Here is a 24,180-nt window from a genome sequence, read left to right on the forward strand (position 1 = left end):
GACCCGCTAGCATCAGTAGGCTCTGTACTCCCTCCTCTCCACTAGTACAGTACCTGTGCTAGCATGAGGGAACGAGTGTCGCCTGGCCCCTCTCCGCCTAGTCCCTCACTCTCCTCTCAGATTCCCGTGCTCCTTCCCTCAGGCTCCCAGCTCTCCTCCAGGTCCCTATTCTTCTCTCAGATCCTCCCATCCTTTGCCCTCCCCTCTCCTCTCCAGGTCCCCTCTGCTCTTCTCTTCTCTGAGGTCCGTCTCCGTCCCCTTTGGCCCCCATATTCTTCCCGACCCGGCGCTCTGCCCTACGGACACAGGACTAGATCAGCCGCGTAGATCAGACTTCACCTTCCATGCGCCGCCCGGGGGCCGCCCCGGCGGGTCCCTAGACTAGCTGGACTCGGATTGGCCGCGAAGCTCGGGAAGTGGCGGCTCCTGGCGCCGCCGACCAATGGGAGTCAGGGGCGGAACCCGGCGCAGGCGCCGGAAGCGGGGAGGCGACGAAGGGACGTCGCGTCGCCGCGCCGGGTCTCGAGCAGCTGCCAGAGCCGCCGGACGGACCGCCGCCCCCGCCGCGCCATGGCTGAGAGCGACTGGGACACCGTGACGGTGCTGCGCAAGAAGGGCCCCACGGCCGCACAGGCCAAGTCTAAGCAGGTGCCCAGCTAGCGAGGGGCGGCGGGAAGCTGCAGGGCCGCGCGGTGTGCCGCGGTCCCTGGGCCGAGCCTGGGGAATCCGGCAGTGGGTGGGGACCCGAAAGGAACAGACGAGGGTGGGGGACCTTGTGGGACAACAGGTGGGGACGGAGTAGGGTAAAAGACTGGGACAGAGGGCAGCTGACCTGGGCGAGGCTGGGGCAAGGGTCAGGGGTTGGGGGATGGGATGCGACCTGAGCTCTGGACTGGGACAGGCCTGGGTGGGGATCTAGATGGACATGGAAACAGGGTTGAGGACAGGTGCAAGAGTAGGTCAGAGAACCTGGCTGGTCACTAAATGTGGGGCTTGGGGAACCAGGGCAGGGGCAGTCTTCTTGCTGAAGGTTTTGTCCTTTCCTGGTACGAGCCTGTGCTGGCATCACTGGTGGCTTGGTGCCCAGGCGATCTCAGCATATAAAGTGCTGTCTGAGGCAGTGGTGGTCTCCAGTGGCCTAGTGTGTTCTCCATAGGTGCACTCTGCTTTCCTCACCTCAGAGTGCTGTGCTGCCTTAAGTACTGACCAGCTCTGGGGTTATTTGCTGCATAGTCAAAGCCAAATCCACAATCTTTTTCTTTTCAAGGGAACTTGGAGTCCTCACGAGTCAGAAAGTCTGAACATGTCACACAGTGCATGGCTCACAAGCCACTTTTCTGAAACATATGTTAATACTCAATGACTGTGATGCAGGCATCACTGTTAGTGGTCCTGTTTCCAGGGAGACTACAGGATTCTGTGGGGTATGTCATCTCATTAGGAGCCATACTAGCCTAGGAAGCCAGGTCAGCATTCCAATTCTTCCTGCTTTATCACAGAGTTTGGAAGAGAAATAGCTCTATTTTCAATAAAGAACCTCTTAGCTTTTTATATGTGTGTTTGTATGTATGTATGTATGTATGTATGTATGTATATGTAATATGTACACACACACACACACACAGTACTTACTGAATCCAGGACCTTGTGTATTTAATACTAAGCAAGTCTAAGTAGCTAACACTGGCCTGAGCTTCCTGAGTGCTAGGATCACAGTCATGTGTCACCACACCCAGTTCAAGCCTGTCTTAGGGTAGAAGTGAGTTGGTTCTTTTAGCAGTAGTTTAATGCACATTATCTGGACATTTGGGTATTGAGGGTTTTGTGTATACTGTACCACCATTTTTTTGGGGACACATTCTGAAGCTGCTCAGTGGGTACCTAAAACTATTAGTGTTGGTTCCTGTATGTATTGTGCTTTTTCCTACTCATCTATAACCATGACAAAGTTTATAAATTGGGCACAGTAAAAAATAGTAATAAGGGTTGGAGAGATGGCTGAGTGGTTAAGAGTAATTGCTGCGCTTGTAGAGAATTCAGGTTTATGTGCAAGTATCAACATGGGACTTTACATCTGTCAGTAAATCCAGTTCTAGGGGATCCAACACCCTCTTCAGGCCTCTGTGGGCACTGTAAGCATGTGGTACACAGACATATATGCAGGCAAACATTCATACATGTAAAATAAAAATAAGCACATCTAAAAAAAAAGCCAGATATAACATATGTTTGGAAAAAGCCTGTTATAACAGTGCACTGTAATAAGAGCTGTGCCAATGTGGTTTCTCTCTTAGGTTCCTACATTCACCCTTCTTTTAGGGATGGTGTGAAATGATACATTATCTAAATGATTCTCCTAAAGTGATGTGAGTCACATAGCCATTGTTAGGTAGCATTAGGCTGCTATATCATGATTTCCTGAATATAAAGTCTGTTTTGGTCACGTCAGGTAGATGAATAAGAAGAAGGTAGCATGCATAGCATGGACATAGCTGGACAGAGGCATAGTTTATGTCTCAATGGAGATGGCATGAAACCATATCATACTTTTCAAAACATACACAATTTTAAAATTATGAGTTGCTTATTATCTGGAATTTAATGTTTCTGAACTAAAGTTGACCAAGGTTCAACCAAAAACATGGAAAGTAAAACTAGTTGGGGTGGAAGACAGTCTTGTAGTGAGTTGTCTTACCCAACATTGTAGATCAGTCTTTGAGAACAGTTGGCAGCATGTGGCTACCTAAATTGTGCCCCACACTCCCCCAAAGCTCATTTTGATTGAAAACCACTTTCTGGTTTTCTAGGCCATCTTAGCAGCTCAGAGACGAGGAGAAGATGTGGAGACGTCCAAGAAATGTAGGTACTCAAGCCTGCACTTGCAAAGATGTGCTATGGGATTGCTTGCCTGATGGTATGGTTGGGTAGTCCCTGGGGGCCTGTCAAGAGCAGAGGCCGGCTGGCTGCTGGGCAGCCGGGAAATAGTCTTGACCTGTTAGCACAGCTCTGAGTGGTGTGAGGTCAGCAGGGACTGTTAACTTTCTACCTTCTCACCACCACTGTGGGGAGATTCAGATGCAGGACTCTGAGGACTGTGAAGTCCAGGTCAGCTGGGCCTGGGACCCGGTCAGTCTGCTTTACATCGGAAATCCTTTCCCCTGTGCTGACTTCAAGCTGTCTTTGCTCTGTTCTGCTCACATTGTCTCCAGGGGCTGCTGGCCAGAACAAGCAGCATTCCATCACCAAGAACACAGCCAAGCTGGACCGGGAGACAGAGGAGCTGCATCACGACAGGGTGACCCTGGAGGTGGGCAAAGTGATTCAGCGGGGCCGGCAGAGCAAGGGCCTGACGCAGAAGGACCTGGCCACGGTGAGGCTTTTACTGCTGTGGAGCGGGGACAGGAGACATGTGCTTAGACAGTATAGGGAAGGCGGGCTCACTGCATGGTAGCTTTGGGACCTCACCCTAGCATACCTCAAATCCTCTGGGAAAGCCAAGTCAGAGAAGCTTTAGCTCTCTCTTGTACAAGACTTGCCTGTATGGGTTTACTAGGGACCCCAGACAAAGACGGCTGTCTATGGGTACCTCCCTTGGCTTTCTGCAGCACATTTTATTGAGCTAGTATGGCTAAGGTGCATCTTTTCTTCAGAAAATCAATGAAAAGCCGCAAGTCATCGCAGACTATGAAAGTGGACGGGCCATTCCGAATAACCAGGTTTTGGGCAAAATTGAGAGAGCCATCGGTGAGTCTTCCCTGGCAGTCTTGGACGAGGCATTGCCCTTCTGTAAGGGGTGGTGAGGGCTAAGATGACAGGCCCCTGTCCTTTTGAGGCCAAACTGCTAGACTCTTGCCTAAAGGTTTGAGGATCGGTGGGCCTCCAGAACCCTAAGGAAATGTCGTCTTGGGTCCTTCTCTAGCTAGCATCCAGCCAGAACTCACTGTCCTCGGGGTGCCTACATGGCACAGTGCACCTCCATGGAGGACCAATGCACTGTTCCAGTTCTTCTGGGACAAGATATCAAGATGTTTGCCTTCTCATCTTTTTTAGATTTTATCATTTTGGTTTTTTCTGTCTGTCCTGGAACTCACTATGTAGACAAGGCTGGCCTTGGCCTTGAACTCACAGAGGTCCGCCTGCCTCTGCCTCCTATGTGCATTAAAGGCGTGCACCACCACATCTGGCTTAGATTTTTTTTATATAGTCTCTCTATAGCTCGGGCTGGCCTCAAACTCACATCAGTCCTTCTATCTCAGTCTCCTGAGCTCTGGGATTGCTGGAGTGAGCCACCATGGCCAGCTTCGTCCTCAATACTTTCTGAAATGCCTGGCTCACACTCTAATGTCAGATGTGAAAGCAGCCCTTTGTGTGGAGGCCTTGTGATATGAGTAGACAATAATGATGGAAAGCTCAAATAGAGCAGGGAGGTTGGGTAGGTGCAGGAAGCTGCAGAGTGGTCAGCATCTTGCTGGCTTGTTTCAGGCCTCAAGCTCCGGGGGAAGGACATCGGGAAGCCTATCGAGAAGGGGCCGAAGGCGAAATGAACACAAAGCCTCGAAGCCAGTGGTTCCGGCTGAGCTCTTCTGGCTGGTCCCCCAGGACCACCAGCACTGCCGTGGGTCTCCTCACATGGTCAAACGGAACATGGGGGTCAGGCCTGTGTGCCCCCTCAACCCATACCTGCTGTCAAACAAAGCAAAACCTTGCAAAGTGATAGCCTCTTGGCTTTTTCCTCCCTGCCTTCTGACCTTAGCAGGGGTGCGAACCTGCACCTTCTGTCCCATGGACAGCTGGCTGCAGTGGGGAGTTCAAGTCTGTGGAGTTAGAACTCCCTGGGAGGAGGTGATATCTGTGTTCTCCTGCTAGAGAGAAGGGTCTAGCAGTCTCTAGTTCTTTCTTCACTGTGGATGACAGTTGTTGGGATGAAAACAGGATTCCTTCATGATAGATAGATACCTCATAGGGAGTGGAGTGAGGAATTTGAACTTTCTTTCCCTGTCTGCTCAGAGAAGTAGGCATCAGTCATCTGTGTAAATGCCTAAAGGTACAAGGTAGTACCTGGCCGTGTGCCACAACCTCTTTCCCATGGAGTTGAGTTTTGGACAGGCAGGAGCCTAGCTTGGAATGTACAGTATCTATGGTGAGACAGGTTTCCTTAGATAGGAAGGGAGCACCTGATTGCTAAGGTGTGGATGGCCATTCCCCTTCTCTGAGGAGAGCCCTCAGGGTCCTCAGTCCTCAGTGAAGGCACAGCGGAAACAATGTGGAGGATTAGGGCTTGAGAAACCATCCCTGGGACAGGTGTGCCCCCATCACTCCATTAGCATCCTGATTCAGGGTAGCAGCCCTAGCTCTGTTCTCCCTTTGGTCCTTTGGACCAAAGGCTAAAGTGCAGCTTGCCTTCTGGTGTCCTGCTATGAAGTGAGATGGGCATGCCCAGTGACTTCAGTCACCACCTGCAGTCCCAGAGTTGTTCAGTCCTTTATCTGAGGTGGTGGCATTTCTCCTCACCAGACCAGTTTTATGGCACCATGTCCAGTGCTTATTTATGACCCCAATTCTGCGTCTGAGGGGTGATTCCACCTTCATTGGGTACAAAGTCACCTGTTAAGTTAGAAGTTGAGCCCATTCCTTGCTGACCAAAGTGAGGGTCCTTAAGGTCCTGTAATTTCTGAGCTGCACCAAAGGCAATGAGGGGGGTTCCACACCTGCTTCCAGAATTCTGTCTCAGGTTAGGCTTGAACCCTGGAGGGCCTCCCACCTGCCAGCTATGATAGATAGGTCCTGCCAAGTACAGTGTATTATGAAGTGTATCCTGAAGGCCTGGGATGACCTCACTGGTATAGAACATTTATTCACAGTGCGGGGACCCTTTGATCATTCCACAGGGAAAGGTCAACCAGATGGAGGAAGAGCTGTAGAAGCTTCAGGCCTAGCTCTAGGCCTAGATGTAGGTCAGGTATCTGTGAGGGCTGAATGCTGAATCCTGAATCCTGTGGGAGCTGGTATAGGAGCCAGGCCTTGTCTGGTTTTATGAGCTGCTGGTGATGGATTCCGGGAGGGTGACTTGATCCTAGGAAAAAGGGAGGAATACTGAACAACTGCTGAAAGACAGCCTGGACTTGGACAGGTGAGGCAAGGTGCCTCTTCCTGAGTCCTGGCCCACCACTGCTTTAAGTATGGAGGCAGAATCTCCCACTCGCCCACATCTGGTGGTTCCTACCGCACTGAAGAGGATGTTGTTAAAACTAGAGGTTGCTGTATCTGTGCTCCTTTGGAAGGGACAGTGCTGCTTCCGTAGCCAGTGCCAACCCCCAAGGCTCAGGAGCACCAGGAACACGGAGAGGAGGAGGGCCCCTCCGACAGCAGCTGGCACAGACACAGGTGCTGCCATTTCACCTGAGGGCACAGAGGCCAGGCACCTGAGCCCTCCACATAGCTCCCAGGACTGCTGGGAAGGAGTGAGCCTGGACTGCCTAACCCTCCAGCCCTTGTTGATCTGTGAGTATAATACTGCAGACCTGTCCCACCTCTTCAGCATGATGGCAGCCAGTGACTGACAAACACAGGTGCCATTGTGGTCCAGCTTAACCTGGCAGCTCCTTCAAGGCAGTTCTTACTCAGGAGGAGAGGTATAGTGCAGAGAGCACAGAACCCAGGCCGGGTCCAGCTGGTTTCTTGAGCAGGGCTCAGAGTACTTCGGCAGGTTCAGGACAAGTCTGGCCACCCTGGAGCCCAGTGCTTACCCTGGCCAGATGCAGGCAGCCGGCAGCGCTGCCCTGCCAAGTATTCCACGTCATCGAGGGCGATGGGCCCCAGAGCTGGCTGGCCACCCAGAGTGGCTTCAAAAACAATCTGACAGGGAAGGGAAAGGCTGTGAGTATCTGGAGGGACGGGAGAGAGGGAAGGAAGGACAGCTCTCCTGGAACCTCACCTGGAACTCCTCAGAGTTGGACAGTTCGATCTGGACTTGTACCCACTGGTGCCGCAAGTGACTGCCCTGCTCCCACACAGCCAGTTGGCCTTGGGTACAGCTCAGGAGCACTCTTAACTCGCCCTTGTCTGAGAGCGGGCATCAGGGCAAGTCAGCTCAGGTTCCTGGAGAATACCTTTGTGCCTAACTAACCTGATCCCCCTTCCCCCTACACCCAGGGCCCAGCCACTCACAGAAATGCTCAGGAAAGCCCGCGTAGTACCAGAAGCGGAGGCATGAGGCTGTAGTTGCTGGTAGTGGCTCACTGCGCAGCCAGGCTGCTCGGCCCCCAGGACCTAGCATACTGGTTTCAAAGAAAGCAAAGTGGCCTGGAAATGAAAGGTGGAATGTGCTGGTGTCTAACTTGAGGGAAGCTGGGTGAGTACAGCCCAGCTGTGAGGCAGTATCAGCCCGAGCCCCACTTCAGCCAGTGCTCACCTGCTTCTGTGCCCAGGGTGTGGTCCACTGTGGGCATGGGGTAGCGGGATGGGGTGGCTGCACTGCTCCAGTCCCAGCTGTACCCACCTAGGCTGGGCCGAGCCAGGTGGCTCCAGCCACACAGGCCAGATTCAAAGTCACAGGACCCTGCAAGGAGCCGGCAGGTGAGCAGAGCTGCCCCACTAAGCACCACCACTCCTGGGCAGGGCCAGGTGAGGCAAAAGCCAGGGAGTTGCCTTTGGCATAGATAAGGTACAACTCAGGCCACAGCAAGCTGCTCACCTGGCTGAGCACAGGGCCCATCTCGGAGGAGAAGGTCATCTAGAGCCATGTAGGAATGCTCCACACCGGCGGCCACAGCCTCAAACACGAGCTACAGGGTACAGAGCCACAGATCATGCAGGCTGGTCCTGGCTGCCCTTGAAGATGAGGAGGCTTTCCTCTTTCCATCCAGGTACTCACCCTCCAGGCCTGCTCAGCCTGTACATTCACACTGCCCAGACGCCAGGTAAATCCACCACGGGCACTGATGCTGAGCTCTTGGCGCCTTGTGCTCTCTTCCACATGGACCCTCAAGGTGCCTACCCACCAAGAACCAGCCAGGTTAGGTGCCCTGGGGGCTCCCCAGACATGGACGGGGCCCTTCCCTTTCCTATAGCTACTTACCTGGGTTATGGAGGCTTAAATGGTACCAGAAGGTCAGGCAGGCTGGCTGGGTCAGTGGCTGATGTTCCTCTGAGGTCAGAGAGGCCACATGACCCTTGGGCAGTACACTTGGGCTGGTGTCTACCACCATGTAGTGCCCTAGGGGAAGGGAGACCAGCATTAACTTGTCTTCCCCGGGCCAGCCCTCTGTACTCCCACTCCAGCCAGACCAGTACCTTGGGCTGTTTCTGTGGTATGGTCTGTCCAAGGACCCCAAAGAGCATGGCCTGAGGCATTACCCTGGCGCTTCCACAGTCCCAAGCCCCCAGCAGAGAAGCCGCAGTCAGAGTCTTCAAAGGAACAGCTCTTGGGGGCCCAGCAGGGGCCAGGCCTCACAGCCAAGTCATCCAGGCCCATTGTGCCATGGTACCCATTCCGGAGGCCTTCAAACAGCAGCTGAGGGTGGAGAGTGGTAATTGGCTGGGGTCAACCCTACACCATCTACCAAGTGCCAAGCTCACCCTCACCTGGTACTTGGTGTTGGCCTCTAGCTGGTGATGAAGAGTGACCCAAGCCTGGTGCCAGCGGTTGCCATGGGTACCGGACCTGGACCACAGTAGTGTGTCTTCCTCCCCATCCTTCCTTATGGCCAGGCGCAGTGTTCCTGAAGAGGAGTGGAGTTTGCAGGGGAACAGCCCCCAGCTCCTAGTGCCTCAGGCTGCAGTGGGTACCAGATACATCCAGAGGTTCTAATAGCTGAGACTCACCAATCTGGGGCCCATATAGGTGGTACCAGAAGCTGAGACATTCCTTGGGGACAAGCGGCACCTGGGGTCTTGTGAGCAACATAGCACCTTGTCCTCGAGCAAGAGGGTCCGTGGGATCCAGGAACATGAAAAAGCCTATGGGGATGAAAGCCAAGCCACAGAAATGCTCTCCCAGTTTGCACTTCCCTTCCAGGTCTCCGAGGTCAGAGGTCTGGGAATTTCCCTACCTTGGCCAGTGGTATGGTCATATTTAGAGCCATGGCTTTTCACACGGTGCCAGTGGGCATCTGTGAGGTGGTCTGTGTGCCAGCTGCATGAGTCCCGTTCAAAATTACAGGAGACCTCTGGGGGGGGAGGTGTGGAGTGGGCTGGAGTCAGTCCTCCCCCCTCCCCGCTTCCCAGCTGTGATAAGAAGGATTAGAGGTAGACTGGGTAGCAGTCCCTGGGTGGGGATGGGAGATACGCAGGAGAAACCTTGGTCACTCTCAGTGGTCACTGTGGGATTGCAGTCTCTCATAGTCACATTATCCACCCCAGCCCTCTGCTGACCAGGGCCGTCCAGGTCCACTAGACCGACAAACTCCAGCTTTAAGCAGACAGGGAAAAGACTGTCAGTTAGGGGCTGGCTCATTACAGGTTCCCATCTTGGACTGCTATCCTCACCTGGAATGGCCGGTGTCGTGCCCCAAGAAGAACCTTCTCCACTGTCCAGTCCCCGATGCTGCTGCTTGGGGCCTGCCACACCAGCTCCCGGAAGCCATTCTCCACCACAACCAGTGCCAAGAAGCCTGACCAAGGGAGTTTGTATGGGTGGGTTGTCCTCAGACCCTGTCCACCATGCAGGGGACTACTGGGGATCGGGCCTGGGGCCAGGAGGCATGTAGTACCTTGGGGATGACTGTGAAAACAGTAAGCCATGTGGAGTTCACAGCGAGGGCCAGAAGGGCCCAGGGAAGGTGTGAGAGCCCGGGCCTCAGATCTTAGCTGCCCCCAGGCCTTCTGCAGAGATAGGAAGTGCCCTATGGAAAGAGCAAGGTACCCCCTCACTGCTCTGGTAACCCTAATTTACAGACTGTCTGAGAAGGGGTTCCTGTGGGGAAGTGGCCTCACCAGGAATATCCGGGTTAGCATCCTTCGCAGGTTTCCTGTTTTGGGCTTCAACCCGTTGCCACTGCAGCTTTCCTACACTGATGTCTTCCCAGCCCCCAGCAGAGGCAGACTCAAAGTCTGTGGTACCTGCAACAACAGTAACCTGCTCAGGAAGGCAGCAAAGCCCAGGTGTCTGGCCTGCCTGGGCCCTGCACACGTGAAACCGTGGAACCCAGGCTCTGACTGGCCTCACCACACTTATGTTCGTCCTCGCCCTCTGCACATTGCTGCTGGAAATCACACAGCTGCTCTGGAGGCACACACAGTTCTCCACAGGAGAGATGTCCTGGCTTGCAGGCTTCCCGCTTGATGGATGTCTGGGAACGGAGGGCTAATGCCTCAGGTCCAGATCGTGAGGATTGCAGAATGGACACATCTGGGGCAGAACTAAAGTCAAGTCAGAGTGGGTGAGGGCCTTGCTTTTCCTGGACAGGCCAGGGGAGGGCCCTGGGCAGATCACCTGAAACAAGTCTGCAGTAGTTGGACATGATGAGGTCGTCTAGGCCCACGATGCCTCCTGGACCAGTCTCCCCAGCTAGAAGGATCTGAGGACAGGAAGGGCTCAGGGAGAGCCAGACATTTGTCCTTTCTTCTTTATGATCCCCCATACCCCGCCCCACATCCCGTTCACCGCTGTACTCCATAAATTGCCACACTCTCAACTTCTCCCACTGCACAGCCCCCCATGTTGTGTGCATGCTCTAGGCAGAGTTCCCTGATCCCAGTCACCACCTGACTAGCCTCACCCGAAATGGGTGGACACTCTGAATGTCAACCCGGTCTCTGACCCAGGCTGTCCCCAGCTCTCCATGGTGGCTCCGCAGCAGGACAGGATCCTGGGGGGTAGTGAGCCCCTGTGCCAGCAGGAACAGCTGGAAGCGGCTGGCCTCAGACCCATGCAAGTAATAATAGAAGGTGAGCTGAAAGAGAGGGCATTTCAGGTTGTCAGGGGCCTCTGGCATCTAGACAACCAGGAAGGGCAATGCTGAGTCTCACACCCATCTCACCGAACAGTTGTAGGAGACAGAGGCTTGGAACTCAGGGCTGAAGAGGACAGCAGTGGTGCCAGGCTTGGCCATAGAGACCAGGAAGAAGCCTGTGAGAGAGGGCAAATGTGGGTCAGGCTCATTGGAAAATAGATGGGTGGAAAGGGCCATGACCAGAGTCCCTTGGAGACCTCACCATATGCACTATTCCGGCTGTGATCTCGGTGGGGCCAGGCAGGGGTCATCATGCTGCCAGCACTGTAGTTCCGGGTCCAGCCCTCTAACTGGTTCCATGGTCCCAGGCCTGTCTCAAAGTCAGTGGCCATATTGTGGCCTAAGGAGTGGGATTGAGGGGCTATCAGTGCCACTGAGCACGGCTTTCTGTAGTGAGATGGCCCTGGTTCCAGGGAAACACTGACTGTCCCACCCAGAATGGCTATGCCAATGTCCACCTTCCTAGACTATGGGACCCAGAGATCAATGTCTAGCCTCCCGGTCTCATTCTCTAGTCCCTCACCCTGCCCTGCCCTAGATGGTCCCAGCCTCACTGCAGATGAGCGGGTCTTCATCAGATCTGTCCCCACAGTTGTCTTCACCGTCACACAGCTGGTGGGGTTCCACACAAGCCTTGTTCTGGCAGTGATGGTGCCCCAGGGGACAGCTGGCCTGAGGGACTGGGGTGGAAAATAGTTAACATTCACTTTGGTCCCAGGATTCTGGATGGAGGTATTCTGGGGAGAGGCCGAAGACTCAGGGAGGTGGGCAGAGAGGGTCTCCTGGCTTTGGACAGGGGATGTGCAGCCTTACTGGGCAGCCCACAGTCCCGGAACTCCACATCATCCAAGGCCACAGCACTCCTGTGTGTGGCATTTCGGGTGGCAGAAAATGTCACCTGGAGAGAGGAAGAGTCCTTAGGACCTAGGTGAATGCCCAGACTCTCCCTACTGTCTCCAGCCTGGAAAACCACCCAGCTTACTTTGAAATCACCCTGGACACGGCCAGTGTTCACTGCCAGCTCCTGCCAGCCAGGACCCCAGGGTCCTGAGCTCTGCCACAGGGTCACTGTCTCTACACCATGGGTCAGCTCCAGCCGTAGCTCAGCAACATCTGTAGTATTTTGAGTGGTCTTGGGGCATCTTCAGCCTTTTGATGCCACCCTCTACAGGCTGTACTCATCTGGGAGTATCCTCCTGTTTCTGTAGCCAGCCCTTTCCTCACCCAGGCTTTTCCCAGACACTTGGCCTTGAACCTCAGAGATCCACAGCACATACCTCTAGAGGCTGTGTGGTACCAGAGCCTCAGTTCACAGGAAGGGGCTGCCTCACGCATGACAGGGGAGCGCAGAGTCGCAGTGGATGCCTCCTTCCCATGGTGGGTTCCCACAGCCATGTACCAGCCTGGCCAAGGGTGAGAGGTTAGAAGACCAGACAAGACACCAAGACGGAAGGGTGGTAGAAAAATAACAGGGTATATGCACATGGATTCCCAAGGCCTTACCCAAGTCAGTGCCATGTGTATGGTCAGAACGAGGCCCAGGACTATCCAGCACCGCTCCTGCTCGGTCTCGAAGCCAGCTATAGCCCGAGGTGCTGATGTCCTGCCAGCCACAGGAGTCCTGTTCAAAGCTGCAGGTGAAAGGGATGCTTGGGGCAGCTGAGGTACCATGGAAACCTATTGGAATGAGTGGTCAGGGGTCCGCCTTACGCTGCTACTCCCTGCCACTCCCACCCGACCAGCTCACCACACAGGGCTTCATCTGAGCAGTCTCCGCAGTCACACACAAAGTTGCATACAGCTTCAATGGGACTTCTGCAGTGGCTGGGGACCCAGGTCATGCCTAGGGACTGTGCAGCTGGCAGAGTAACAGCCAAGTAAGTGGAGGGCAAGGTGATGGTTGTTTTTATTTTTTAAACACATATATGTATCTGTATACATATATATGCTGTGTAACAGGTGTGGAAGTCAGAGGACAATGGAGGTGGGAGTCATTCCCTTCCACCATGTGGGGACTACGGATCTGAACAGATGCCATCAGGCTTGATAGCAAATGCTTTTACCTTCTGAGCCATCTTGACAGCCATGACTGGCTGTTTTGAGCAGTATAAATTCTATGTCCAGAGAAAACCCAGACCTGAGCAGGCCAAGGTACTAGTTGACTGACTTCAGGGCTCAGCCCTGAGATCATATCCAGAGGGACCTGGCACCTACCAAGAGCTGCCACTGTGGCTCTGAAACACCCCATATGGAAGGCACAGGAGCCCACACGACTAAGGAATTGGAAGGGCTTCTAGTAGGGTCCTCCCTCCCCCAATAAGACACACTGAGGATGGCCAAGGGACTACCACATGTTCCATAATGGGAAAGTGGCAGACGAAGGCTCAGGGAGCTGGGTAGATGGTCACCTATGATGTCCCATGGCCTGTCCACTAGGACAGGGAGGTACGATTTAGGAAGGCAATGCCCAACCTTGTGGCTTGTCCTGGATGCCGTCACTGCAGACAACCCACTTCTGACAAGTCCCTGTATCTGCCCAGACTCCAACTGGCATCCAGGCAGCAGTTTACTCACCCATAAATAGAACCATGTTTGGCAGGAGGTGGCTAGGTAGGTACATGGCCAGGGTGGATGGAGAATGTCTCAGTGGTAGAGAGGCTATGTAGCCTAGAGTAGACTTTACTGTTATCAGCCCACAGTGGCCTCACAGGCTGACTTAGCTCTCACTGGAAAGGGCTCAGCTCCTTTATACTTGCAGCTTCTTGGGTGGGTCCCATCCAATGATGACAGGCCGAGCATCCAGCTGTAAAAGTATCTCTAGAAGGGGGCCCCTGCTTGGCTCTTTCTAACCAAAGGTCAGGTCTTGGCCATCCTGTGCATCCAACCTGCCCTGCCCTGCCTTGCCCTTCGCCCTAGAAGCTCCTATTGGAAGGTGGAAAGGATGGGGACTCTACTTGCAAGGCTCTAAGATTCTCTAATAGGGCCTACAGTCCTACCCTGGTACAGGCCAACAACATCAGGGCAGTCTACTCAGTGGCTACACATGGCCATCCAGTATATATTCACAAGCTTCCTCTGCTCAGTGCTTAGGGGATCAGATCAGGGCAAGTCCAGTATCAACAGCCTACCTCTGTGAATCAGGACAAATCCCATGTCAGAATGTAGTGTCCTTTCACACCACCTGCACCTCAAGCTGTATGCTCTCCCAACGTGTGTGTGTGTGTGTGTGTGTGTGTGTGTGTGTGTGTGTAGAGTCTCACGTGGCCCAAGCTAGCTTGAACTAGCTGGGGATAACGTCTGATCCTTTTGCATCCACCTATCAAGTGCTGGGATTATAGGTGTTACTGCCACACTTAGTTTATGCAGTACTCTAGATTGAGCATGGGAATTTTTATTTTAAGATTTATTTATTTGTTTATTATATATACAGTGTTCTGTCTGCATATATCCCTGCAGGCCAGAAGAGGGCCAGATGTCATTAAAATGGTTGTGAGCCACCATGTGGTTGCTAGGAATTGAACTCAGGACCTCTGGAAGCCCAGCTAGTGTTCTTATCCACTGAGCCATCACTCTAGCCCCTGGGAATTGCTTGTATACTACGCAAGCACTCTTGTATACTAGGCAAAGATCTATCTTCAGCCTCCTATTCATCTTTAAAAACTGTCCTGAGCAGCCATGTGCTGGGTGGTTCATGATAGGAAAGTCTTAATGAACACACAGCTCATTTTCCCACAGTTGAGGCAGGAGGAATGTCAGTTTTGGAGAGCTTGTCACATGGAGCGAGGCTCTGCCTATGACTTATCTTAGTGTTACGTGTGTGTGTGGGGGGGGGGCATCTCACCTGAGCCTGTCTGCTGGCCTATAAAAGGGTATCTCAGTAGTGACTGCTTGCATCTGACAGGAATGTCATGAGCTGACTAAGGCTGGCCTAAGAATGGTAAAGGATGTCCCAGGGATGTCTGGCTTTCCCTAGTATCCATTATAATGGCACAATGTGCATGGGACTTCTTAGAGCAGGTTAAGCTAGTCCCTACCCACTGTCCTGTACAGTGAGGTAGAGTTGGTACAGAGACAGACTCATGGGGTGTGAATGGTCCAGGGACTAAGACACAACACAAGATCAGAAATCCTGAGTGAATGAGACACAGGCAGTTAGTGTATGCTACAGGGTCCTAAGGGTTGTGGGTAACACCATGAACCTTCCCTGATGGCTGATCACTCAGGGATATCAGGCTTGGACTGAGAACAGATTAACAATGCAGCCTGTCAGCTAGCCAGGACCCTTTCCTGCTGGGATTCCTGGATGAACTTATGGGCACCTCAGGCTTTGCGTGGTCAGGAACTGACTTCTTGTGCAAGGCCTTGTGGGGCCTCTTCCCAGATGTCCTTGGGGATACCTTCATGAAGAGCAATCAGGCCATAAATGACAGCAATTCTGGGGCTCCTTATCTGAACCCAAAGGGCTGAGCATGCACCAATAGTCCCCAGGGCCTCCTGAAGCTGAGTAGATATATCCCGTGGCAACCCAAAGGTAGCAAATCCAAGACACAAGTCAGGGACTAGCAGGCATATCAATGCTTTTAATTCCTATGGACCAGATTGGTCTGGGCTTCTAAGGCCTGGCAGGTGGCATGTTGCCCAAAGTACAAAAGGAAAGCACAGGGCCAGCCCCTCAAGGGACAACACAGCAAGAGCAGAGTCCTGAATTAGTTGCTGAGGGGCAGGGTCTCAGTAGCCATCATCAGCCCAGGTAACCTCATAGTCAGGATACTTGGCTTTGATCTTCTCAGTTGAAACAGAGTGCTGGGCACGACCATAACCCTAGAGAAAAGATGACCACTAGTCTGCCTGTTTTTTTTTTTTTTTTTTTTTTTTTGCTCTGTGAGTTCACCCAGCAGCCACAGCAATAGCAGGCATGGGAAAGTAACCAAACCCTACCATCCTAACCATTCTGGGGACAGATTGGGGACTGAAGGACTGGACAGGTGATGCCTGAGTGGTCTTTATGAAAAGGGATGGAGATGGTCAGGGCTGGGAGTTTGACCCCACCACTGGCTACTCCAAGGACCCCAAAAGACCAGGACCCAGACCCATAAGGATTTAGGGTAAGGAGGGAGTACAGACCAAGGGAGATGGCTTCCAGAAACCCTGGGGACATATGGGAAATGTGAGGGAAGGAAAGCCTTGTCCCTAAGGGTTCTGTAGCTTCAACTTTGAAAGTCCCAGAGGTGGTTTGAATGGCGGGGGGCGGGGGGGGGGGGCTGGCTCACAAGAGTGAGTTTTGCAGTCTGGCCTAGGGCCTGGAGCTCACCATGGAGTAGCCATACACATGTATCTTCCTGTCCTGGCTCTGATGGGAGATGCGTCCGCCGCCTAGGCATTCACAGTCATAGCCATTCTTTTGCAGCTCGCCTGACACTTTGTCATAGATATCCGCTGGGGTGGGGAGAGTGGCCTCAGGATATGACCTAGTCGCCCCTGCTGGCCCCATAATGGATTCTAGGGCTGGATATGGGGGTCTGAAGCTCCAGGTCTTGGTAGTTTTTTTCCCAGTGGAGATGAGCCCCTCCCTCGCAGGCACAAGGATGAACGGAAGAAGATACTTACGAAGAGGGAAACGGGACTAAAAAGGGTCCAGTCTCGCACTCCTTTAGGCCCAGAACCCCAGGATGACTTTTCTAGGTCAGCCCGGCTAAGTGTTAGCACAAGGCACAGTATATTAGCATTCACAGCCCCGCCACTAGCAACTGCTAGGTCCAGGCCCCGCCCCCAACCTTCGTTCCAACACACAGGCGCAGAAGCCCCGCCCTCACCGTGGTACTCAGCCCATTTGTAGCCACGCACGATTTCCTTGCACTCCTTCGTTGGATCTCCGGAGGGCGGTGCTAAGTGGACTCGAATCAGCACGTACTTGAAGACGCCATCCGAGTCGATGTCCACATCAGGAATCTGAGCGAGGTCCGCCGCCATGTTCCCCAAAGCTCTCGGCCTCAGGACCCCAGAACCCCTTTCTCAACCCAACCGAGTGCTTAGCGTGAGGGAGGCGGGCCCTTTGGCAGCCCCAGCCAATCGCGTGAGGGGATGTTTCCCGAGGCCCAGAGTCTCAGCCAGTTGTACTTCCGATCTGAGGCACGGACTAGCCAATTGCAACACAGTTCTTTGCAGCTTTGAGATCTTGAGTCCCAGTGAAAATCGCTGCGATATATATAGGGAAATCTGTGACGCTGTAAGTCAAACTGCTGGAGGTGGAGTAGCAAAGGAGGATGCAGTGACCCACCCCGGCTCCACTCCTGAGTCCTAGGGCTTCAATCCCCTAGCTTAAACCATTAAATCTGTAGTCTCTTTCTCCCAACACCCATAAGATCGAGGATCTCCAAGTTCAAGGACTGTCCTGCTTGACCCCTTCACACCCTCGGGCCTCCCTTCCACAATACTCTCACGTCCAAGGTCTCTGATTGCCAAGCTCATACTCCCAACGCCCCCCCCCCTACACACACACACACACACACACACACACACACACCACCACCACACAGTTAGTGGCAACTACATTCAAGTTCTATTTTACTTGGTTCGAAAGCACTGGCCTTTTGGAAATGGGCCAGTTCTTACCAGCCTGCCGCAGGAAGGAATGTGGAGCCTCTGGGAAGGGCGGCAGGCGGCGCGGCAGCAAGTGTTGCAAGAGCGGCATCAGGGCAGGTGCTAAGACGCAGGCCAAGGTGGGAGCTCTCTGGCCTGTCCCTGGGGTGGGGGTGGGGCCCACATCATGTGTGTGCGCGCGCGCGCGCGCGCGCGAAGGGATAGTGACGCATGCGCGCACTGGGCGCGCAGGGCGTTGTCCCAGGCTCTTGCACTTGACCTCCCTTACCTTCGAAGGGTACTTATTCAATTTCTGGTCTAGCCTCTCCGGGTCACATTCTCCAGGGAACCCTAGGTGCAGATCCGGGTACAGTCAGTCTACAGGGGTCAGGCAACTGGCCCAGGGCTGCCTAGGCCTATACTCTCCACAACACAAGCTGAGAGTAGAAGCTTGGCTTTAGCTTGGAGCTCAGCCAGGGCGAGATTGTGGCACTTTTGTGCATAGGGTTGGACTCAGGATAGGCCTTAGCACCGGCTTCCTGAAGGCTCCCACACCTGGTGGCTCACCCTGCACCTCAGCAAATTCCTAATTAGGAATGGTCCTAGTTCCTTAATCATTCCCAAGTCAGCAGGTAGGTGCTGCTCTTTGTAGGATCCCCTGCTAATTCATCAGCACACACCACCTCCCTGGGAGATTAAGGCCTGAGCTTCCATCTTCTCTGGAAGGTGGAATTTAAGGGTCATCTTGTTGAGTAGGTGTAGGTGAGCTCAAACCCTCACCCGGACAGATTTTAAATCTGGCCCTACCACTATCCACATTCTCCTTCTTCTGCTCAGGTTTCCCTCTGGCTGGGTGTTGTGCCTGAAGATGCCCCAGTATTCTAACTGGTCCTGCAAGGGCCCAGACCAAGGTGACCAAAGATGAGAGAAGCTCAGGACAGGCAGCACTGTTAGTGTGTAGTACCCTGCCCGTTACTTCAACAGTATAGGGAGGCACAGGAACTAGGCCTCTTAGCCTGACACAACCCAGACACAGGAGGAGGGTTGGGGAGTGCTTACAGTAAGGGCATTAGGCTTTGGTCAACATGAACTTCTGAACTAGGAGAAAAGGGAATGGATCTAGGGTTGGGGAGCTGTAGCAAGCACCCACACGTATATCAAGTTTGTCCCTATAGGATGTGTGTAGTAGTAACCTTCCACTAGAAGGCAGAGCCCAGCGGTCCTCAGGCCCACCCCACCTCCCAGCGGGGAGCACCGAGGGCGAGGACCGGGCTCTTGGAGAGCCCCCTCTCCCTGGCTGACTTGGGGAGAGCCCAGGATGTAGTCTGGGTGGTCTGGCCGAGAACAGGAAGGAAGAATAGTAGCTGATGGGAGGTGGCGGGGTAGGGGTGGATGTGGGCTCCTAGGCAAAGTTAGAGGTTTAGAGTGGATGAAGCTCAGGGCAGAGACTGAGGTTCCGGGGGACTTGCTGGAGCACTGAACCGGCTGGTCCAGATTCTGGGGGTGGTCTTGATGGATCAGGCAGGGTGGGATAGAGTAGGCGGGGCTCTGGTCAGGGCCTGGGCCTAATAGTCCCATGGCTCACATGATGTCATCTAGCAGATTGGCGCTGGCTACCCAGTCGAGAGCGCGTGGCTCGGAAGCAGCCATGATCATGCACATGAAGGGGCGGCCAGTGCGACGATCAGTGGGATAGATAGTGGTGGGCGTGAAGCGCCGGTTAGCCTCGACGAACTCGCAGAGCTGCTCGTAGACACGTGGAAACTCATGGCGGAGGAAGACGCCGCGCAGCCGCAGTTCACGCTGGATGTGGATGAAGGCCACTTCACGGGCGCGCCGGCCAGCCTCACCCTCCTGGTCCAGGCCCGCAGTGCCTGGAGGTGGCGTTAGAATCAGCGTTTCCATGTCTGGTTCTCCGCCACGCGCAGGAGGAGGCCGCGTCGGGCTGCCGGCGGCCAGGGCCACCTTGGCGAACTTGCGCACGGTGGGCCCAGGGCTGCGCGGCGCTGGCCGGGCAGCGGCTCCGGGGGATGCAGCGCCGGGGCCCACGGCCACCGACACACTGAGCAAGAAGCACTCAGCGGGCTCATAGAGCCTCCCGGCAGCTGCCAGCTCTCTTGCATAGCTACCCAGGGGCGCCGCGTGTGTAGCCAGCTCGCGCAGTGATAGATAGGTGGGCGATAGCAGTAGCCCTTCGAGGCCGAAGCGTAGGAAGTTGTCGGCAGAGCCCGGACTAGGGAAACCCAAAAACAGCACGCCACGGCCGCGCGAAAGGAATCCGACGCGCGCGATACGCGAGAAGGCGCGATGCACTGGGCTGCTGTCACGGCAGAACTGCAGCACGTGGCGGCACACGCTGCCCACGCGGCCATACACGCAGCGCGCTTTGTGCGCATCCCAGTCCTCTCGGCGGCACAAGCGCGAGCAGTAGTAGGTATAGCAGCTGTGGCATGACTTGAAGTAGAGGCAGGCGTTGAACATGGTCTCTGTCCGCCGACAGCGCGCGTTGGAGCAGGTCATCAAGTCATCCTCGTCGGCGCTGGGCTCCGGGGAAGCGTCGGCTGCCTCCCCGGAGCCGGTGGGCTCCTCCGTGCTGCCAGCGGAGGCCGGGGGCGAGCGCGAAGGAGCCAACGCGGTTGCTCCTCCAGGGCCCGCAGGCCGTGAGTCCAGCAGGCGGCGCACTTGGCGGCCTAAACCTTCCGTGGCGGGCTCCGGGGCCTGGCCCGGTGGCCGTGAGTCGATGACCAGGTCCGTGATGAGCTCGTCCAGCTGCTCGAGGCTGCGCTGGCGGCTGGAGGCAGGGCCTTCCGGAACGGAGGGTGCGGGCTGCCGTGGCCGGCCTCCAGGCAATTCCCAGCCCCTGGCAGTGGGGCGCTCTACCGAGCGCAGGTCGTTGTCCGTGATGGTTATCTCCGGCGTGATGTACCAGTTGCGGCCCAGGCTTTCCCCACCACGGCCCTTTTCTGTCAGCGACGTCTCAGACAGCGATAGTGCCGCATAGCGTCTGGGTGAGGTGGACAGGTTCACTACGACTGGTGGACGCCGGCCTTCCGGGGATGAACCCCGTGTGTCCCAAACCTCGCGTCCCAGCAGGTTCTCATAGCTGCGGCCACGTCCTAGAGGGTCTTCACGCCGAGGACCAGGAGCCAGGATGTTGTCCCAGGATCGAGAGTAGTGGCGGCTATCGGTCGCCAGCCGGGGAGGGCTTGTGCCAGTGCCACCGTGCCATGAGGCCAACAGTGGTCCAGGAGCGGGAGGAGGCACCACCTGCAGAGTGCGGTAAGGCCTGGGCCCCCAGTCGGCCCAGGCTGGGCTGCTGCGGGGATGTGGGTAAGTCCGAGCCATTGCATCACGTTCACGGAACCTCCCATAGTCCTCTGTGTAGAAGGTGCGGGCACCGGGGTGTGCCCGGGGCTCTTCTGGGACATATCGGGGGACGAAAGGCAGGCCATAGGCTCGAGGTGTCTCCCCGTAGTAGGAGCGGGAGGGGGGCTCCTGGATTGGGAAGGTGCGTACCTCCCCAGCATAGTAGCCGCCCCCACGCCTTGGACTGGGTCTTGGGGGTTCTTCGGCCAAGTAGGGCCTGGAGCAGTAGCCATCAAAGGGAAGGCCTGGGCTTGCGGTAAAACCGCCTGCATAGCCCTCAGGTTCCTCGGTGTAGAAAAATTGGGTGGGACCTGGGGGCGTTGTGAAGGGTTGATTGCGGTGCTCCAAGTAGTCCCGGGACCCAGGCAGAGGCCCGTCGCAGTACACCGCTCTGGGCTCAGTACAGTACAAGTCACTAGGGGTGGGAGTGCGTGACAGGGCCATATGGCGGGGCCCTGGAACTGTGAGGCCATGGAACTGTGGGATGGTGCGAGCCCAGGGCGCCTCGCTGGGCGGGCAAGGTCGGGAGCTTCGGGCAGCATGCTGCAGCACTGCCTCATCAGGCTTGATGTCCAAACGGCAACGGACGTGGGGGACCGGTCCTGTGGGTCCCGTGGGTGGTTCGGGGGGCGCACAGCGGCCTGGGGTGGCGCATAGAGGTGCGATGCGTCCGGGGCCGCCTCGCTGTGGCTGGAGCTTGATGGGGTGCAGCTCATTGGCGAGAGCCCGCAGCGCAGGGTAAGAGGGCTCCCGGTGAGGTGACCCTTCCAACCGCACCGAACGCTGGGCCTCCCGGCCTCTGCGTTGCAGTACCGGCGGTGAAGCTGGAGCAGGCGTCAGGCCTTGGGGCGCACGGGGCGCGCTCTTGGAACGGGTGCGGCGCCGAGGCTCGCTATCTCGGGGCCGGGCACGCGGTGGCGCGGGCTCAGGAGGTGGTGGTTGTGGGTGTGTCTCCATGGTGGGCTCGTCCAGTGCCTCTAAGAAGTCGAAACTGCGGCAGTGGCGCTTGTTGAAAAGTGCGGGCGCAACTGGCCGGGTCACGGATCGCTCACATGGCTGGCGTTTGGACGTGAGCCCTGGGGCCACCACCTTGATGTCCTGGTACACGGTCGACACCAGCAAGTCCGGAGGGTCCGTGCGGGTCATCTTAAAAGACGTCCCCAGGCTGGCAGCTCCAGTCACTCGGCCTTTCGGGGATTTTGCCCTGGGAGGAGATACAGGTCAGGGCAGCCTCCTCTGCACCCCAAGTCCTTTATCCCCACCCCACTCCACCCCACGTGCTGGTCCGGCTTACCTGGGGCATAGGGGATGGAGCAGCCCAGGCTGCAGGTCATGGTCAGGGCTTCTGGTGCTGTCTCCATACCTGTGTTAGAAGTACCTGCAGGAGAAACCTCACAGTCCATGCGGCCTGTGGGGCAGATATTTCAGGAGAATTTAGTTTACGACGAACCCACCTTTGTCCCCGCAGCGGGAACTCCCGAGTCTCTTCTCCGCTGGCCAGGCTTGGGTAGATCAACTGGGGAATGTGTTGTAGAGCTACTGCCCTCTGGTGCCTACGGTTGGAATGATGGGCTTTTACATTTCCATACAGGTGGGCTATAGCCCCCACCCACCAGCACTGCTACCCCTCCGATAGCGCTAAGTCCCAGGTGTCTCTGCCTGCTGACTAGGCTGGGCAGAGAACGCCTCCCTAGCACTGCAAGTGACCTTGCACTTGGGACAGTCCTTTTTACCCAAGCCTATGTCTCTTCAACTTGATGAGGTTCTAGGTAGAAGAATGACCCCAAAGAGTTTTCTTGGGTCTCAAATCCCTTTTCCTTTTGCATAAATCTCTAACCCCAGTTCCTTGGATGAAACCCACAAAGCTTGTGAGGGCAGAGAAGGCTGCAGAAAAAGCCCCTCCTATTTTGCATAATAACAATGACCCCCCCACCCCACCCAACCCCCAGTGTGTTCTTGGCATTCCTGAAGCCAGGCCTAGGCTGCAGAACCACGTGGGGGCCATGTGAGCCACGAGCTCATAGTGTCATTTCCCTGAGCTTCAAACTACCGCTAGTGTACCAAGGCAGGAGGCTGTCAGCTAGGAGGAGACAGAGGAGAGTATGGGAAAGCAGAGGAAAGGGTGGGAAAGCCCCTCCCCAGGAAAGAGTCCTTCCCACTCTGGGTTTGGAAAGTTCCATGGAAACGTATGAACTATAGACTGGAAAGGATCTAGGCTAATGTTCAGATGTGGGCCATCCGTGTCTGTGGTCCCCAGGGTCTGGAGCTGGCTGGAAAAAGGAGGTTTCAGAAGGTGATGAGACCTCCTTCCCCCATAAGGCACCTACTCCCAGGACATTTGCTCCAGAATAAGCTGAGAGTGTGTTGGGGCCTGGCAGGACTTGTAGGTGGATGGGCCTTTCAGGGTCAATCTCTAGTTCTGGGTGTATAAGGGGCTTTCTGTTAGAGGGGCCACTTTTTTGGAGCCTGGGCTCACTAAGTACCAAGGCTTGTCCCAAACCCAGGTTCATGCCGACCCTATTCAGAGCCCTTTCATTTTAAACTCAATACCAGGTCAGAGTTTGGGCTAGATGACAGGGTCTGAGGCTCCGCCCAGGAAGGTGACAGCAGGCTTTGCTGGCTGCAGCTGTCTGGAGCTGGGTGCTCTGACATCCGCTCCCTGTGGGATGGGGGTAGGGGCTGCTTTTGTATCCTAGATATTTCAAAGACCCTTCCCACATAGCAACCCTTCTCTGGCCTGTCCCGGAGCAGCCATCCTAGAACCTAGGCTGCGTTGCTTGGGGGCGGGGATTCATCCTTGCGTGCAGCCCCCTCCCGTGCCAAGAGCTCCACATGCTGGACAGTTTGGCTTGGCGTCTTACCTGGTTAATTCTCCACGAGCTGAACCTAGGTAGGGTGCATAATCCAAGTCGGTTCCGGTGGGTACCTGGCCCCCGCTATATGCTATATAGCCGGTACCGGCAGAAGCTTAGAGGCAGCAGCTCTGGTCCAGGCTGCTCAGTGCTGCCCCCAGTGGCGATCAGTAGGGTGGCACTTAAAGGGGCCGCGCTGGAAGGGAGGTATATAGTGGGGGTCCAGATACGACTGGTCGCCCTAGCTCTCATTTGGGCTGTGTAGAGTGAAGGCTCACGAGTACTATCCTCAAAGCTCTTTGGGTCTGAACAGAGGTTCCCTGCACCAATAAAAGCTTGGCAGCAGGACTCCAGGCAGAGTCCTGCTAGAAACCCAAAATCTTGGCTTGACAGCAGAGAATCTGGGTTTGGGGAGTTTCCAGAATGCATGT

General features: G+C 55.3%; 4 protein-coding genes across 4 annotated transcripts; 1 reads left to right on the forward strand and 3 right to left on the reverse strand.

Annotated features, from left to right (window-relative positions):
• The first annotated feature begins 470 nt into the window (after positions 1–470).
• On the forward strand, positions 471–4,710 carry Edf1 (endothelial differentiation related factor 1). Its single transcript, XM_051184846.1, has 5 exons — positions 471–648; positions 2,808–2,859; positions 3,210–3,370; positions 3,651–3,744; positions 4,483–4,710. The coding sequence occupies exons 1-5, from the start codon at positions 571–573 to the stop codon at positions 4,542–4,544; spliced, it is 447 nt and encodes a 148-aa protein (XP_051040803.1). The 5' UTR covers positions 471–570; the 3' UTR covers positions 4,545–4,710.
• Positions 4,711–5,969: 1,259 nt separating this feature from the next.
• On the reverse strand, positions 5,970–12,860 carry Mamdc4 (MAM domain containing 4). Its single transcript, XM_051184847.1, has 28 exons — positions 12,700–12,860; positions 12,456–12,629; positions 12,230–12,355; positions 11,935–12,065; positions 11,766–11,850; positions 11,507–11,632; positions 11,155–11,292; positions 10,980–11,068; positions 10,719–10,892; positions 10,433–10,517; positions 10,166–10,348; positions 9,934–10,059; positions 9,711–9,842; positions 9,487–9,611; positions 9,298–9,409; positions 9,051–9,167; positions 8,824–8,958; positions 8,584–8,720; positions 8,293–8,512; positions 8,078–8,215; positions 7,874–7,992; positions 7,694–7,784; positions 7,412–7,558; positions 7,168–7,302; positions 6,935–7,062; positions 6,747–6,855; positions 6,224–6,399; positions 5,970–6,073 (listed from the first exon to the last, which is right to left on the reverse strand). The coding sequence occupies exons 1-28, from the start codon at positions 12,791–12,793 to the stop codon at positions 6,032–6,034; spliced, it is 3,594 nt and encodes a 1,197-aa protein (XP_051040804.1). The 5' UTR covers positions 12,794–12,860; the 3' UTR covers positions 5,970–6,031.
• A 2,652-nt stretch (positions 12,861–15,512) lies between these two features.
• On the reverse strand, positions 15,513–17,172 carry Phpt1 (phosphohistidine phosphatase 1). Its single transcript, XM_051184848.1, has 3 exons — positions 16,766–17,172; positions 16,264–16,388; positions 15,513–15,773 (listed from the first exon to the last, which is right to left on the reverse strand). Exons 1-3 carry the CDS (start codon positions 16,920–16,922, stop codon positions 15,681–15,683), a joined length of 375 nt encoding a protein of 124 aa, XP_051040805.1. The 5' UTR covers positions 16,923–17,172; the 3' UTR covers positions 15,513–15,680.
• Positions 17,173–19,035: 1,863 nt separating this feature from the next.
• Ajm1 (apical junction component 1 homolog) lies at positions 19,036–23,839 on the reverse strand. The gene is made up of 3 exons (XM_051184849.1): positions 23,759–23,839; positions 22,192–22,305; positions 19,036–22,101 (listed from the first exon to the last, which is right to left on the reverse strand). The coding sequence occupies exon 3, from the start codon at positions 22,041–22,043 to the stop codon at positions 19,113–19,115; it is 2,931 nt and encodes a 976-aa protein (XP_051040806.1). The 5' UTR covers positions 22,044–22,101; positions 22,192–22,305; positions 23,759–23,839; the 3' UTR covers positions 19,036–19,112.
• Between the last annotated feature and the right edge of the window lie 341 nt (positions 23,840–24,180).

The sequence above is a fragment of the Phodopus roborovskii genome, unplaced genomic scaffold (genome assembly GCF_943737965.1).
Source record: "Phodopus roborovskii unplaced genomic scaffold, PHOROB, whole genome shotgun sequence".
Lineage (NCBI taxonomy): Eukaryota > Metazoa > Chordata > Mammalia > Rodentia > Cricetidae > Phodopus > Phodopus roborovskii.

Coding starts and splice junctions, on each gene's coding strand:
- Ajm1 (XM_051184849.1), bottom strand. CDS start 22,043: ATGACCCGCACGGACCCTCCGGACTTGCTGGTGTCGACCGTGTACCAG.
- Edf1 (XM_051184846.1), top strand. CDS start 571: ATGGCTGAGAGCGACTGGGACACCGTGACGGTGCTGCGCAAGAAGGGC. Junction 649..2,807: donor CACAGGCCAAGTCTAAGCAG/GTGCCCAGCTAG, acceptor CTGGTTTTCTAG/GCCATCTTAGCAGCTCAGAG. Junction 3,745..4,482: donor CAAAATTGAGAGAGCCATCG/GTGAGTCTTCCC, acceptor GGCTTGTTTCAG/GCCTCAAGCTCCGGGGGAAG.
- Mamdc4 (XM_051184847.1), bottom strand. CDS start 12,793: ATGACCTGGGTCCCCAGCCACTGCAGAAGTCCCATTGAAGCTGTATGC. Junction 11,293..11,506: donor TGAAGACCCGCTCATCTGCA/GTGAGGCTGGGA, acceptor CCCACTCCTTAG/GCCACAATATGGCCACTGAC. Junction 9,612..9,710: donor TTTTCACAGTCATCCCCAAG/GTACTACATGCC, acceptor TCCCTTGGTCAG/GCTTCTTGGCACTGGTTGTG.
- Phpt1 (XM_051184848.1), bottom strand. CDS start 16,922: ATGGCGGCGGACCTCGCTCAGATTCCTGATGTGGACATCGACTCGGAT. Junction 16,389..16,765: donor CAAATGGGCTGAGTACCACG/GTGAGGGCGGGG, acceptor TCCCCACCCCAG/CGGATATCTATGACAAAGTG. Junction 15,774..16,263: donor ATGTGTATGGCTACTCCATG/GTGAGCTCCAGG, acceptor TCTTTTCTCTAG/GGTTATGGTCGTGCCCAGCA.